General features: G+C 43.0%; 1 protein-coding gene across 12 annotated transcripts in view; it reads left to right on the top strand.

Annotated features, from left to right (window-relative positions):
* The window catches only part of IPCEF1 (interaction protein for cytohesin exchange factors 1), a 172,421-nt gene extending 165,616 nt beyond the window's left edge, over positions 1 to 6,805 (top strand). For all 12 annotated transcript variants that reach the window (XM_034669345.1, XM_034669341.1, XM_034669344.1 and 9 more), the window contains one exon: positions 1,767 to 6,805. In XM_034669345.1, coding sequence (XP_034525236.1) covers positions 1,767 to 1,973 — 207 coding nt within the window. In that variant the 3' untranslated portion in view covers positions 1,974 to 6,805. The remainder of the gene's footprint in view (positions 1 to 1,766) is intronic.
* The last annotated feature ends 8,177 nt before the right edge of the window (positions 6,806 to 14,982 follow it).

Below are 14,982 nucleotides of genomic sequence, written 5' to 3'. Positions count from 1 at the left end.
TGTGTTGATGAAGGGAGCAGGCAATAGGAACTTGGGCTAAGTGTTCTTCTGATAGTTTCCATTTCCTCAAAAAAAAAAAAAAAACCCAAAAAACACAAAAGAACAAGGTCCTCAGCTCTAAGGGAAGGTGGGGGAGGAGGTTTGAGTAGAGATGAAAAGTTTTGAAATAGTAATTTGGGAGATTGGGAGAGAAAAGGGGTGGGAAAATATGATTACTGGATAGTAGTAAAAGCCACTTAATGGCAGTGGTCATGAATTTGAACTGCATCCAGTGAGCCTGGTCGTGAATTTTCAGCTACACACATGCTGGTCTGGGGATAGACTGAAAGACTGGCTCAATAATACAGATGTACTGAATGTCTCCCTGACACTTGGCGTTGTGTTAGGTGCAAGGAATGCAGGGACAAATAAAATGTTTTCTGTCACTTTCCTTAAGAAGCTTTAGAATAGGGTGCACAACAGATCTGTGAACATCGAAGGATAACATGGTACGTTCTAAGCATTCGAAGGCATGAGAGCATAAAAAATGCTTCTCAATCCAATTTAGGGGTTCAGAGGTTTTCTAGAGAACACGATGCCTGAAGTGGGTGTAGAATTACAAGGTAGAGTAAAATCCGGTAAAGACAGATGGGCAGGTGTTCCATGGGAAAGCAACTCTAGGAGGTAGAGCTCCCCAGAAGAACGAAATGGAAGGTCCTCCATGTGGCGCAGTATCATGGAGCATGAACTGATGTTATGTGGGGGAAAATGCACACCACCACTGTTCGAGCGGGAAGTGAGAAGGAAGCGGGGTCAGCAGGTGGAGCTCAAGTCCACAGAACCTCGGACATGAAGGGGAGCCATTACGAGGACTCGGCATATTAGGTGATGCCCTGTGCTGCAGTGCAGAGGGCGGATTTAAAGTGAGGACTGGAGGCAGGGACACATCAAGTGTAATGAGCTCTACGTAGTACCCCAAGTTAGGATTACAGTCAGAGGGATGGAGCAAACAAGAATAGATTTGAGATAAAATTGTCAGGACTGACGGATCGTTTTCGAATGCAGAAGTGGTTACACCTCATTTTTAGCCCATTCCTTGACTACAGAACATCCCCCTAACCTAAGCCAGACATTTCAGAAATACGTGTCATTGGCTATGGAGGAGCAGGGTACACGAGTATGAATAGATTTGTCTGCTCTATTAGCATCATTGGGACACAGACTGTTTTGATGGAAGGTTAGTAGTCTTTTCCTTGAATAAAAAGGTAGCCTGTATATTTATTTGGTATATATTAATTAAATACATGTGTGTGAGTTATTAAAAAAGATAATGTAAAAATAAAAATATATTTTGTGTTATCTGATGTCTGAGGGAAAGTACTATGTCCCAATTTTGCTTAGCGGAGTTGGGTGGTCAATGAAACGATGATACAGTTATGTTTCAGAAGGAATGAGGCTCACTCTGAAAGAGAAATATTACTGAGGTGTGGAATAAGGATTGATCGGGGAGGAGCCAACAGGGAAGATGCTGTCTATACGGCTAGCTCTTCCACCAGCCTTTGTGTAGGATACTTCACTTCTTTTTGGCAAATACATGCAAATGGATATCCTGCCATAGCCCCTAGGCTTGGTTAGGGATTAGAATACTCATGTGTAAAAACACTTGGATAATTTTCTGATGAATGTATCTGGGTATTTGTAAAAGGGCTGAAGAGGGTTTATTGAAATTAAGATACTCACTATATCTCACCCCCTCCCCCCGCCCTTTTTTCCCCCCACGGGGCCAGTGTAAAGAACATGACCTGGCCATGATCAACCAGTTGCTGGATGATCCGAAGCTGACGGCCAGGAAATACAGGGAGTGGAAGGAGGTGAACACCCTGTTGGTCCAGGATATCTACGAGCAGCAGCGGCGGGCCCCCACGTCTGCCCAGGAAGACACCCCCGAGGGACTCAAGAAACCACCTTCTGCCCGTGTTGAAAACTCTATTTGAGAACAAGCCAGCGTTCTCTCCCCTGGTAACTTACCCTAAGGGACTCTTCGGGAGGTTGCAAGGGCTTTCCTTCAAAGGAAAACTGAAACCAGTTCCTCAAGCATTGGCTCCTTCTCCAAAGAGGCAGCTGAGGCAAAGACCCACTCGGACGGCAGCAGGGCTCCTCATCCTGGTTGGAGTGCTTTCATCGAGGCTGGAGGGATTGAGCCCAGTTGAACGAACACCGTGTTCCTACTCCGAGCTCTCAGTGACGCTAGGCTTTAAGTGGGATGTGAGGAGTCTATGTTCCTTGCTCTCAAGAGAACCACGCTGTTCTATGGACAAAAGTCACATTATACCAGGGAGAATTATTCATAGAAATGTTCTGTTTTCCAAAGAAGAATATCCATATTCCCCCGGGTTGGGTAGTGGAATTCCTCAAATCATTTCTTGGAGTGGAGGAACATGTTTCACAGCAGAACCTGGAAGGGGACAAATGTGGTTTTGTGAAACCCAGATCTCTTGCCTTTGGTCTGGAATGGTGGTGCCTTTTCCACGAGCTGAGAAATGCTTCGTGGTGATTGGTGTGTGGGAGAGCCCGAGGCGGGAGACAGATCCTATTGAAACCCTCTCAAAGGACAGCTTGATGTTTCCACACTTGACCCAGGGCCTGGGGATCTGATTAAAGCTTCCTTTCCACAGAACAGCTAAAGAAATCTATCTCATTACGCGTAGAGACCTCCACTCCCTCCTCGCTTTTCTAAACCACTGCAGGAGATAGAAATATGTCCAGCAAGGAATGTTTGCTGCTTTTGTCCCTGGGAGTGGTGCCTACACACAGTGTCGATTTACATCCCGTTTCCCCAGGATCAAGATTGACAAGCTAATTCTGGTGTCTGAATGGGTTTGATATCTTTACTCCAAAACCCAACAAAAACAACAAAAGAGTTAAAATATGATGTTTTATTTTTGTATGTTTGTGTCACTTTGTGTCCTATGTGAATAGCTATCTATAATATGTTTGTTATTTAAGTATATTTATAGACGGTCAAATTACTAGTGTTTTAAAAGATGGTAAAGTAATTATATGTTTTGCTCAATATATATTCTCCAAGTATATACATTTTGCTTGAGAAAATAGGAATACTGTTGATTCACTGGAGTTATTATGTTGCACTATAACGTATGAGGAATGCTCAGGATATCTTGTGGGATAAATGTGGAGGCATGCTTTTATAATTGTTCATTTTCTAGCTTCTCTTTCTCTCTTTCTCTCTCTGCCTCTCTTTCTCAACCCAGAGAGCTCAGAATTCTTAATCAGAAAAGGAGTTAGGTTATTTCTTCTAGTAAATAAACTTTTTAAGCTTTATGCCATTTATGCCCACAAACCCTAAACCAAATGAAACACAACTAATATAGTCTAAGGTCTAATAGAAATTTTGGGGTCTGCTGTTAAAGAGAACTCATTTTATTAGAGAAGTAATATGAAAATTGTCCCTTATTAATCACCATGAGTATTTTTCATCCTACGAATAACCACAACCCACCAAAAACCCATTTTGCCCTTACCCCTAGCTTAAATTGTCAGCCCAACACGCCTTGCTTCAGAGAGTCATGTGTGGCTTGACATTCAAATGGAAATAACCCTCTGAATTTTATATGCAGACCAAATGGAAAGAGTCCTTGAAGGTTTCCCCCAGCTTTACTCAGAAGTGTTAAAACTTTGTAAACAAAAACAGTCTTAGTGTTAAGAAAAAAAAAAAAAACAGGAAATGAGTCAGCATACTACAAGCTTCTGTAAAATAAGGGGGCATGTCAGGCAGTATGGCCTAACCAACCTTTAGGGGCACCTGTTCCTAGTGGAATGTGTTGTGGGGAAGGACACAGGCTATACAGAAGCAGGGGTTTGGGGGGGGGGCTTACTGTGAATTTACTGTTGGCTCTGGGGCTGGAGAGAAGTCCTCAGATGGGACCCCCGAAACTTCTGCTTTGAGAAGCCAGCACTTTCGTCTACTTCCTCTGAGAATTACCATTGATTATTTCTACAATCAGCAGGTGATAGAAGGTTCATTGTTTAGGATTTACAATGTAGAGAAAATGTTGAGGGAAGGAGAAGTCCTAAGGGAGGAGGTAATCACTGGGCAAAGTTTTCTTCCACCTTCTTTGACCTGGCTTGAGATACCAACCTAGAAACTTCTAAACAATCTTTTTAAATTGAGGTCCTCCAGAAGCTATTGGCCAGGGCTTGTGAATACACTTCAGTGCTTTGTTTCGGCATTTAACTGACCATTTAGTGAGAATTCCTTTGGGGACGCTCAAAGGCAGAATGGTCCATGAGATTACCGAGTCAGACCTTTCAGTTATTTTTCAAAGTCGTCAGTCTAGAAGCTTTGGCTTCCGTGAGCGCACTTACTCCGCAGAAGCTCCCCAGATGGCAGACCGAACTGCCCGGTCTCGCACCCCCTCTTCGAGACCAAGCTCGCCTGCTTCTCAGTGTAGGCCCGTCTGTAAACGCTTTCGCTCTGCGTTACCTTGTGTTAGGAAGTAGGGGGCTGCCTCTGTGAGGTCCCAGCTTCAGCTGTGGCTACTGAGAGGAAGTGGGGGTGGGGGGCAGTAGGAAGCGACGGAGTGGGCGACACTTTCCATGACATGCCATTTAGGAATAACCCTGCCATTTTTCTGGTGCAAAGGGTATTGGGAAGACTGGATTACTTTCAGTTTATTCCTGGGAATTGGGGCATCTCTGAAATGGATTTTGGGTAGTTTCATGGAGTCTAAGGGGTGACTCTTTTACCCACTCCTGAAGACATAGTGTCTGAGGGCTGTGGAATGACCTAGAATCACGGCGGCTCAGGAAGCAGAGGATCGGAGCAGAATCGGGTCCAACCCTGTGGCCCTGGCTGTGGGTTAGGATCCGGATGGGACTCCTCTTTGGGGCTGCAGGGAGGACCCCGTCTCTCTGTGGTTAGCCTGTAGACCCAGACTAGTGCCTGATAAGATGCCTCTGTGGCTGGTACATTGCAGCACCTTCCCAGCTGAACGGTCCCACAGCCGACGGGCATGCACTGCTGTAGGATAATTTTGATAGTATAATACTGGCACTGTCTCAGCGTAGCAACACAGACCCAGGAAGAATCATAAAGGAAAGTACTGCAAAGACTCCAGGAAGCCTAAGAAAAATTGTGTTTGGAGTCAGAGTTCAATGTGAAACCCAAAAATTGTGTTTGGAGTCAGAGTTCAATGTGAAACCCAAGCCTTATATTTATGTAGCACTTTGTAGTTTGCAAACCTGTATGTTCAGGCTCCCCCTTCCCTCCCCAGTGGTCTTTGCGAGGATGATGGTGGATTATCATTCCTCCTTAATCACGGGGGAGGAAATAAGCCCCTCTCACCCCTCTCTCTCTTCCCTTTACCTCCTGCAGTCACCGTTGGGTCCCAGCCCTGTGACCTGCGGTGTGGGTGAACTGCGCTGCACCGGGCACACGGCTGTGGGGGCTTTTGTGAAGTCAGCCACTGGAAACCCGAGGGACCCCTTTTCCTTGAGCATAGGCTCCTCCTCGGGGCTGAAGGGCCTCTGTCCCTCCTGTGGCCGGGGCTGCTGGGCTGACTGGATTGCGGTGTGACCTAGTCACTCTGTGTCTCCTTTCCTTCCTTCTGGAAATTATACTGCTTGTTAGGTGCTGGGAGATCCTTGGGTGAAAGAGGTAGTTAAAGAAATGGAATTCATTTATTTTCTTTAAAAGAGTGCCAGGAGTGTGACTAGGAGTTAGGCCCTCCACCTTCCTCTCCCAATTCCTTCTCCTGTAATTACGGTAGCTTCCTCAGATAGGCTTGAAATGACAAACAATACCACAGAGCTGAAACAGATAAAAAGAAAACACACTTTTAACTCTTTTGAGGAGAGGTACTAGACAAATTCCAGCCATATTTAAATTCATGGACACACACGTCTTTTAAGATACTCTCCTTGAAAGGTAATATTTTGTTATATAGTCACACAGAAGATTTAAGTGAGTAATTTAGGTATAGAGGATGCCTATCCAAAACAAGCCAATATAATAAAAATAACCAATAACTTTTGGTTAGTTTTAGTGTACATCTCTTCTTCAGTCTAATAAAACATGATATTTGAGATTTCCCATTTTATTTTCCTTCCAATTTTTTGTGTGCTTACCTCACAAGAGAAATCGAGTCCTAGAAATGTCAGGTGACCTCCCTGCTAGGGTTTTGTAATGTGTAATTAAGGAAAGCCCCTGAAACTAGATTTTAATAACCCATATGAAATGGGTGGGGGAGGAGGAATAATTCTAATCTTCACAGGAAGCCGCCCCTTTCTGTGAGCAAGATACTGAACAGCTCCATGGTTTTCTATGTTGTGAGGGAAGAAGAAATTTCCTTGCTTCCTCTGCACATTTTTCCTCTTTCCCATACTACCACAGACCACAGAAAACATGAGAAATGATTCTACATTTTAAAAAGTTCTTCCATATCTCTTCCCGTGAGACTTAACGGCTCTATATTGATATTTCTCTATGTTGAGTCCAAAGGGGAAGCATGCTCCGTGGAGTCATTTAGCATCCCATAATAAACACCAGGATTTGTAATCACCATAGACTTTGATGTCCTTGAATGATGGGGATGTGACTTTTAGCACTGCATGGTGTTTGGGGCAAGATGACGATGTGGGAATGATCTCTTCGATCTCATTGTGCTTTCATTCTCTGTCACCTGTCCTCTTTGAACTGGAAGAAGAGGCATGGCTCATTTCTTCTGCTTTATGTTTTTCAGATTGACTTGTAAGATACAAATAAAAACAAGAGAAAATATATCTAGTAAAATGACATAGAAAAAAATGGAAGTCTACTTACTGGTGTTCATTTTCTGCCCTGCTAAGTTGCTTCCTCCAAGAACAAACTCGCTGGGGTTTGATGGCTGGGCTTTCAGCTTCTACAAAGGTTGTGGTGCCCTCTGGTGGCCAGAATAAGAATAACGGATCTGGCCTGGATGTTTTTTACTTTTTAAATACAGCGTTTAAATATGTTGGGAAGTCTATCTCAATAATAACTGATGTGTTCTTCTCCACTAGTCCTTAGCTTACAGGCTGGTTAGTAAAAAGATATACTTTTCAAAATTGTTGGTCCACAAAATTTGACTTGCACGTTACATACCCCTTATCAGTACGAGTCACCCACATTTTGTTTAGAGAATTTGAAAAATTTGCAGACCATAAAAATTAAGACCTGTGGCACATATGTCCCTTAAAATGCATAAGCTGTTTCTGTATGAAAAATGAACAGAGAAAATACTGAAATAGCATAACAAATCGCCTTTATTTTGGATCACTGATGGGAGGAAATTAGCCTGCATTTGAACTTGATTCACAAATCCTTGATTGCTGTCTACACAAACAAATAAGGGGTTGTTTTTTTTTCTCTCTCTCTCCAAGTTAGCACTTCACATGTTGAGCCCTACCCTTTTTTTCTCCATCCAGCCACCATCCATTATGTCCAGGCTCCCACACAGGAGCAGGAAAAATTATTCAAGACCAAAGCGTTCAGCATAAGGCACAGGGACAGCATGTTTCTGATGCTACAACAACCATGTGTTAGTTGTCTATTGCTGCTGTAACAAATTATCACAAATGTAGCAGCTTCAAAAATTGTGTTTTCTTATAGTCCTGGAGGTCGGAAATCTCACAATGGCTTTTTTGGGCTAAAATCAGAGTGTTGGCAGGATTATGCTCCTTCTGGAGGCTTCAGGGGAGAATTCATTCCCTTCCCTCTCCAGGTCACCTACATTCTTGGCTTCTTGGCTCCCTTCATCTTCAAAGCCCACAGTACTGTATCTCTGTGCACCCTTCTTTCTAGCCACACCTTCTTTCAAGGGCCCTGGTGATTACATTGGGCCCATGTGAGTATCCAGGACACTCTCCCTGTTTTTATGTCAGCTGATTAGCAACCTGACTTCAGTATGCCACCCTAATCCCCCCTTGCCCTTAATTCCCCTTTGTGGCATATACACAGTTTCTAGTGATTAGGAGATAGGCATTGGTCTGCCTCCTGCAAACCTCCATTTCAAATATCCTGTGTCGTCCCCCGAACCATCAATTTCTCCCAGAAGCTCTAGGATTTCCAAGTTTTAACCACAAGCACGAAAGTTCTTTGTCATGCTCTGTGACTTGAATTTGATTTCATCAAAATATGTTCACCTTAAGAAAGGTAATTCCATCTGTCTGAGAAAACGAAGTCATAGCCTTTAAAAGCACATGTACACAGGTGTGACAGATCAGGTTAATAATCAGATCAGGTTTTAATAATGCCTGCATTTAAAGACAAAGCCTGACAAAGTCACTTTCAAGGATCAAGCATCACAAATCATTTTTTTAGGTTTGTGAGCCGTCCTGTGCCTGCCAGACTGATGGAGGGTGTGACCAGGGCACAGGATAAAGACTCTCTTGTGAGTGCGGATAGATGTTCCAATATCCTGATAAGCATAGAATTTTCAGACGTCTTGGCCTTTGTAAATCTGAACATTATATTCATCTTTTCTCTTAAACAAACAAAGAAACTTTATTTACAGGTAATTCCGTGATGCTGGTTAGTTTTTCTAGTCACATTTTTTAGGAAGTCGTAAACACTCTACTAACACGGAAGTTTGCACTCAGTATGTCTTGCCAGTTCTGTCCAGAGCAGGAAGTGTAGGGAAGGGACAAAATTCCCAGGCCAACAGGGTGCCTGGATGTTTAGCTAGTTATTATCCAGGTGCCAATGGCTAATGCCGTGGATGCCGTGAATGCCTGCCCAGAACCCTTCACCTGGCTGGAGCTTTGATTCCCCAGTTGCTATGAGGTTTTGTAGCTAATGGGATCCCTCATTTCCAGAAAACTGTCCTCAGCTAAATGAGAGAGGCCAGGAGGTTCTGTTCCCCATCCCCAACCAGGGTGGCCGTGCCCAGTGACTAGTTGAGGCCAGATGGCAGCGCTTAACAGTTATCATCAAGGTAGTTAGCATTACTGTAATGGGCAGCAAGGTCAGAGTGATGGCCTGGGACTGGTGCTGGCCGTAAGGATCTTTGAAGATTGCTAGTAGAAAATGGTTGTCTAGAGACAAGATACATGGGAAGCCAACAATACACAGTACATATATTTTCAAGGGGTACTGGATAAGGGTTTATCTTGTTGCTGATTCCCAGGAACCACCCCCAAATATCATGGCACTGTATTAGAGTAGTGTAGGGGCACGTAAAGTCAAGGGACAAATGGCCCACCCATATCCTTTGGTTTCTGAATGTATAATTGGAATGGCAATACTTAGTGGCTGGAAGAACTCTCATGTTGGTTCTTTTTCCTTTTTTTAAAAGATTTTATTTATTTATTCGACAGAGATAGAGACAGCCAGCGAGAGAGGGAACACAAGCAGGGGGAGTGGGAGAGGAAGAAGCAGGCTCATAGCGGAAAAGCCTGATGTGGGGCTCGATTCCATAACACCAGGATCACGCCCTGACCCGAAGGCAGATGCTTAACCGCTGTGCCACCCAGGCGCCCCTCTCATGTTTATTCTTTGACCAGTAATAGCTATTATACTAAGAAAGGCCAGATAAAAGTCCATGAAGCTACCTCCTTTAGGAAAGATAGTAAATAAAAACCAATATCACATTAAGGGGAATGACAGAAACTAGTGCCACCCTAAAAGACTTTAAGAATACAAGAGTAGTGGTCCCAACTCATACCAGTTTACCAGTTTGACTCCTGACAAATGAAGGTGGATCATGACAAATTAGAGGGGAGTCTTGAGAACTTAATCAAAATATAACCCCAATGATAGCTGCTATGTTGGACATGGTATCTTTACTAGAGCAGACCATGTGCATTTATGGTTTTGCCCCAGGTCTGTATTAATTCTGCTGCTATGTGTCACAAAATAGTCAGAAGTTGAGGCATTTTCCTCCTTTATCTGACAGTGAACCATTTAAACAGGACAACACATTGAACCACCATATTGATAATATCATGTAGTAAACAATGAGAATTTGATGAGCAAGAGGTGGCAAGTGCACTGGAGGCTTTGATTAGACACAAGAACCCCAGAGAGTGAAAGATAAACCCTACAAAGATTCAGGGGCCTGCCGAATATGTAAAAGACTTAAGGGTTCAATGGCCTGGGAAAAGCTAGGACAGCTCATTCAAAGCAGAGGACAAGTTACTGTATCTTGCATTTCTACCAGTAAGAAAGAAGCATTAGGCTTGGTGGGCCTGTCCTGGTTTTTAAGGACTCAGCAGATCCCTTGGTAATAGAAATATATACAATACAGACAGGAAACTACTATCTAATTGAACAGAACTTAAAGAGACATGAAAAAGAACTAGTCCACAATTGGGGTTGAGAGAAGGTCACACCGAGTTGATGGATTGCGGGACCACCAGGTGAGATTGGAGCAAGATGAGTAACAGGGCCTGTGGGACTGTAAAAATACAAGTTTGGTAGAAAGGGCCAGTGGTTGGAGGGGACAGATTGCTTTCTGAAACTACCGTTACACTGATACCAAAACCAGATAAAGTCAGGAGAAAAACAAACACACCAATATCCCTCATAAATATAGATCTGAAAATCTTTAAAATAATAAAGTTCAGCAATGTACAAAAAGAAATATGTGCTATGACCAAGTGGAATTTATTCCAGGGATGCAAGGCTGATTCAGTATTTAAACTCTGTCAAGAAATCTACCATATGAACAAGCTAAAGAAAAAGAGTCACCTGATTATAGGAATTGATACAGAAAATTCATTTGACAAATTCAACACCTATTTATAATAAAACTTAAAAAAAAAAAAGAATAGATGGGAACTTCCTCAACTCGATAAAGCATATCTACCAAAGATCTATAGCTAACATTATACTTACTGGTGAAACACTGAATGCTTTTCCTCCAAGATTGGGAAAAAGACAAACATTTACATTCTCACCACTCGCATTCATCATAATGCTGAAAGTTCTAGCCAGTGCAGTAAGAGAAAGAAACAGAAGTCATACAGATCACAGAGGGAAAAAAAATACAACTTTCCCTGTTTGCAGATGATATGATTGTCTACGTAGAAAGTCCCAAGGAATCTTTAAAAAAAAAAAAAAAAAGCCAAAAAAGCAAGTAGCAATGGAGGCTTGTAGACTGGGAATGCTTTGTCATGCTGCAGCCCAGGAGCATGGGACATCAGACAAGAGGGCTGCAATTCTAGCCTTGTCCGAAGTTCTGTGTGTCAGGGCTGCTAGGAATTCCATCATCCCCACCCCCATCAAAACTTCTGAGGGAATAAATAGAGAAGGAATTAATGGGAAGGGCTGGACTTTTAGCCATGATGGACCTGGGGAATAAAGGCTGAAGCTTAGGGGTAGGGCTGACCGTTAGAATATTTATACTTACAGCTGGAAAAGGCTGGGACAAACCGGTGACTTCTGACGCTAATACATGTTGCGTGTAAGGCAGCGTGCTTTATATAGATATGTCTCTTGTGTGAGGTAGGTTTTATCCTTTCGATAAATGAGGAAACTACACTAAAGCTCAGAGTGGTAAATGCTTTGCCCCAAGTTGTGCCTCCAGTAAGAGCTGAAAGTGGATTAGATTCCATTCCAGTTGGGCTTTGGCTCCATTACGGAGGCTCTGGGACTATGCAGGGGTCATTTGTTTGTTTTTGCTTCTACAGTGTCTAGTACTGGCCTGTAATTGGAATGTGGCAAATAATGATTGATTTGATCACATTACAAGAGCATCTGAGTTGTTAAGGTGTGACAATGTGGAAGTGGTCTGCGGGAGGCTTGCAGAAAGGGTGAGCTCTCTCAGAAGGTAATCAATAGGGTGGTGAGTGTAAAGATGGCGCCCCTGTGGGCTGAGCTATTAAATCTATGTTTCATAGTCTCAGAGCTTCCTGGGGCTGCATGAAATTCTTGGGAGGGACATGTGTAAGCAGGTCTTCATCAATAAATGGCTGAACTTTATATTATTTTAAGGTTGATGATGCAATAAATCATAGCTCTGGGAAGAGAGAGAGCGCTTGAAAAGTTGGAGTTCTGAAAATCTTACTTCCTTTGGGGAGGATAAAAGCTGTGGTTCTTTTGTTGTGTTAATGATGGACTGTCAGTGTCTGTCTGCCTGATTCCTGCTCACGGAATAAATGCTGGTAATTGCTAATTGCTTTGAGAAGAAAACTGACTCATCCGGAGAATGACTTGCATATCAATGTTTCAGGCCGCCTGTCAGCACAGAGGGTATGCAAACAGGGGTATGTGTCACTCCTGAAGTCTGCACACGTGCTTCCTCTTCTTTCTGTGGGGTAGGCAGATTCAAGTGCAAGATACCATCACAGGGAAATTCAAAATGTGAGTAGTGGGATCTCATGCTCCTTGTTTCTGGCCATTTTGGTCTGCAGATCATGTCTTTCCTTTCATATACAGTGGAGAAAATGAAGACCATTTGATTACATTTCTAGCAAACCAGACGATAGGGGCTGATGTGAATGGCCACCCACACTTGCCTGGGTCTTTAAGTGTCTTTCACCCTGATTGCTTCTCTGAAAACATATTAGCCAGCTGCAGCCATAGTGACTCTTTTCCTTTCCTTAAGGACAATTCTATATTAAAAAGTGTGTCCCAGTGATCCCCATGTATGGGGCTCTTTCTGACATGCCAGTTACCAGATTGGAGGGAGTGATCACGGTCAGAGTGAACGGGAACATGGCCACTCAAAGGACACTATTATTGATTGCTGTCCCTTCTACTGTGGTTTTTCAGCTACGTGTATTTTCTGGTTTGTGGTTTGCTGCAGGTTGAGAGAACATTTAAAGACAAGAGATTGTAAGGGGAGAACTCAAGGAGTTTGAGATGCACCATAAAGGGGAACCATGCTTAAGTCCCCAGAGGACTGCTCCTGACCTTTCCAACATGTGGTGCACACCTGACCCTCTTCCCATTTTTCTGCTGGATTCTGACACCTGTCAGCATAAAATGAGCAAACCTTTTAGAATCTCTAAAAGTAAGAAAGAGTTTTATTCGAGCCCAAGTTAGGCCAGCTGCCCAGAAAACATGCTCCTTAGAGGGAAGAATGTGCTCTGGAGAATGAACAGTATTTCTAGGGTTATATACTTTCTACAAAAGATTTTAGATTATAGATTAGCATATAGGCAGGAATCACAAGTTTCATCACAAAGGAATGCAGGAGTAGGAGCGTTGATTGACATCTCAAGGACAAGATGGTTTTTCTTGAGCCTACTCATGCCCAAAGCAGATGTACGATGCATGCATGGTGGCCTCTCATTCAGGCTCTTGGTTTGAACAAAGTCTATACACAGTCATGTTGACTTAAAAGAAATCTAAACTGGCTTTCCTTGTATGTCAGGCCTTTAGAGAGTTTTTCCTCTCATCATACCTGCTGTACGGGTGAGAGATCATCAGTCCCAGGACATCTGCCTTGGCTGTCTCCCCTCCCTGCCTTATCCCTTCTGCGTGTAAAGGCACACATGTGAGGATTACCTGGGGAACTTTTTAAAAGTCCTGATTACCAGGCCCCATCACCAGATACTTAACTGACATAATTCAACTGGAGTGCATTGGCATTTTTTAAAACAATCAGATAACTTAAGTAAATAACTGGGATGAGAATCACTTCTCTATGAAGGCATTCTAAAATACTAACACTAAAAACCACGTACCTGTCATTTTTGGTTTTACTGAAAGCTAACTGTAAGTTGTCTACTTTAATCCTCATTTCAGTAATTAGTGATTTTGTAGCAGCAGAAACAGACTCAGAGAGATTAACAATACACCAATGAACAGAGGAGCCGAGGGGTTAAACATGGTCAGTGAGGCTCTAAAGTTAAGAATTTTTTTAATAATTTTTATTTTGTTGTATTAGTCACCATACAGTACATCCCTAGTTTTTGATGCAATGTTCCATGATTCATTACTTGCATATAACACCCACTGCACCATGCAATACGTGCCCTCCTTAATACCCATCTCTGGCCTACCCCAAACCCCCACCCCCTCCCCTCTGAAGCCCTCAGTTTGTTTCCCAAAGTTAAGAATTTTATGACGTGCTACATGATTATGGATGTTGCTTTAATTTCTTGTTTTGTTTTGTTTTACTCTGGGATCTGAGCCCCATGAAGACGAAGACTGTGTCTTTCCATCTCTCTTTTTCTAGCACTTAGCATTGTTCCCGATGAAAATTTGCAAGAAGTGAATATACATGTTGTTCATGAATTCCAGGGCCCTTCGGCAGAGACATAAGTCTCAGCACTGACCTCTGGGTCTTCAGTGCTAAAAAGCAAAATTCAACTGAGTAAACGTCGTATTGGTTTTATTCAGCAATTCATGAATCAGGCAGCATCCAATGCAGCAGATAGAAAGGTGCTCGGAAGAGCTATACTCAATGAGACATTTTGCAGGCAGCGGGGAGCAGGAGCAAGGAAGTGGTGTTAGGCAAAACGGCAGGCTGTTGAATTGGAGGTTCCTTTCCTTATAGGGGAGAGTAGGGGTCCATCAGGAAGATTGCCTAAGAGTGCTGGCCAGGAGATTCCTGATTGGGCGAAGATTCCGTTTCTGGGAAAGCTGAAACTGTAATTAACTTAAGGCTCCATTGGTGACACGTGGCTTAGCATAAACAACTCCATTTTGGGTCTGTTGCCTTGTTTTTAACCGGAGTCCTTCCTTTTCTTGTGTGCATCCCTCCTGTGAATCTCTTTCCTCCAATGTTTCTCATCATCCTACCTGCTGATCGTCATTTTATACTTCCTTCCTTCATCTTACCTACCTTATCTCACTTTTCCAGGCTACCTTGGCTGGAACGGTTTTTCTTTCTCTCATTCACATGGCACATAAACATGTATTATATTATATGACTGATGATTGAATCTGTACCATTCTCTGCTTCATGTGTAAAGACCATACACCTCCATTTGGATCTGTAAGATAATTTCAGTAAGAGTGTCAACAGACCAGAATCTTCTCTTTTGAATTTCTAATAACCCTCTCTACTCCAGGGA

This window comes from Ailuropoda melanoleuca, chromosome 10 (assembly GCF_002007445.2).
Source record: "Ailuropoda melanoleuca isolate Jingjing chromosome 10, ASM200744v2, whole genome shotgun sequence".
NCBI lineage: Eukaryota > Metazoa > Chordata > Mammalia > Carnivora > Ursidae > Ailuropoda > Ailuropoda melanoleuca.
Note: the sequence above shows the minus strand (reverse complement) of the source record. Positions and strands in the feature narration are given on the sequence as shown.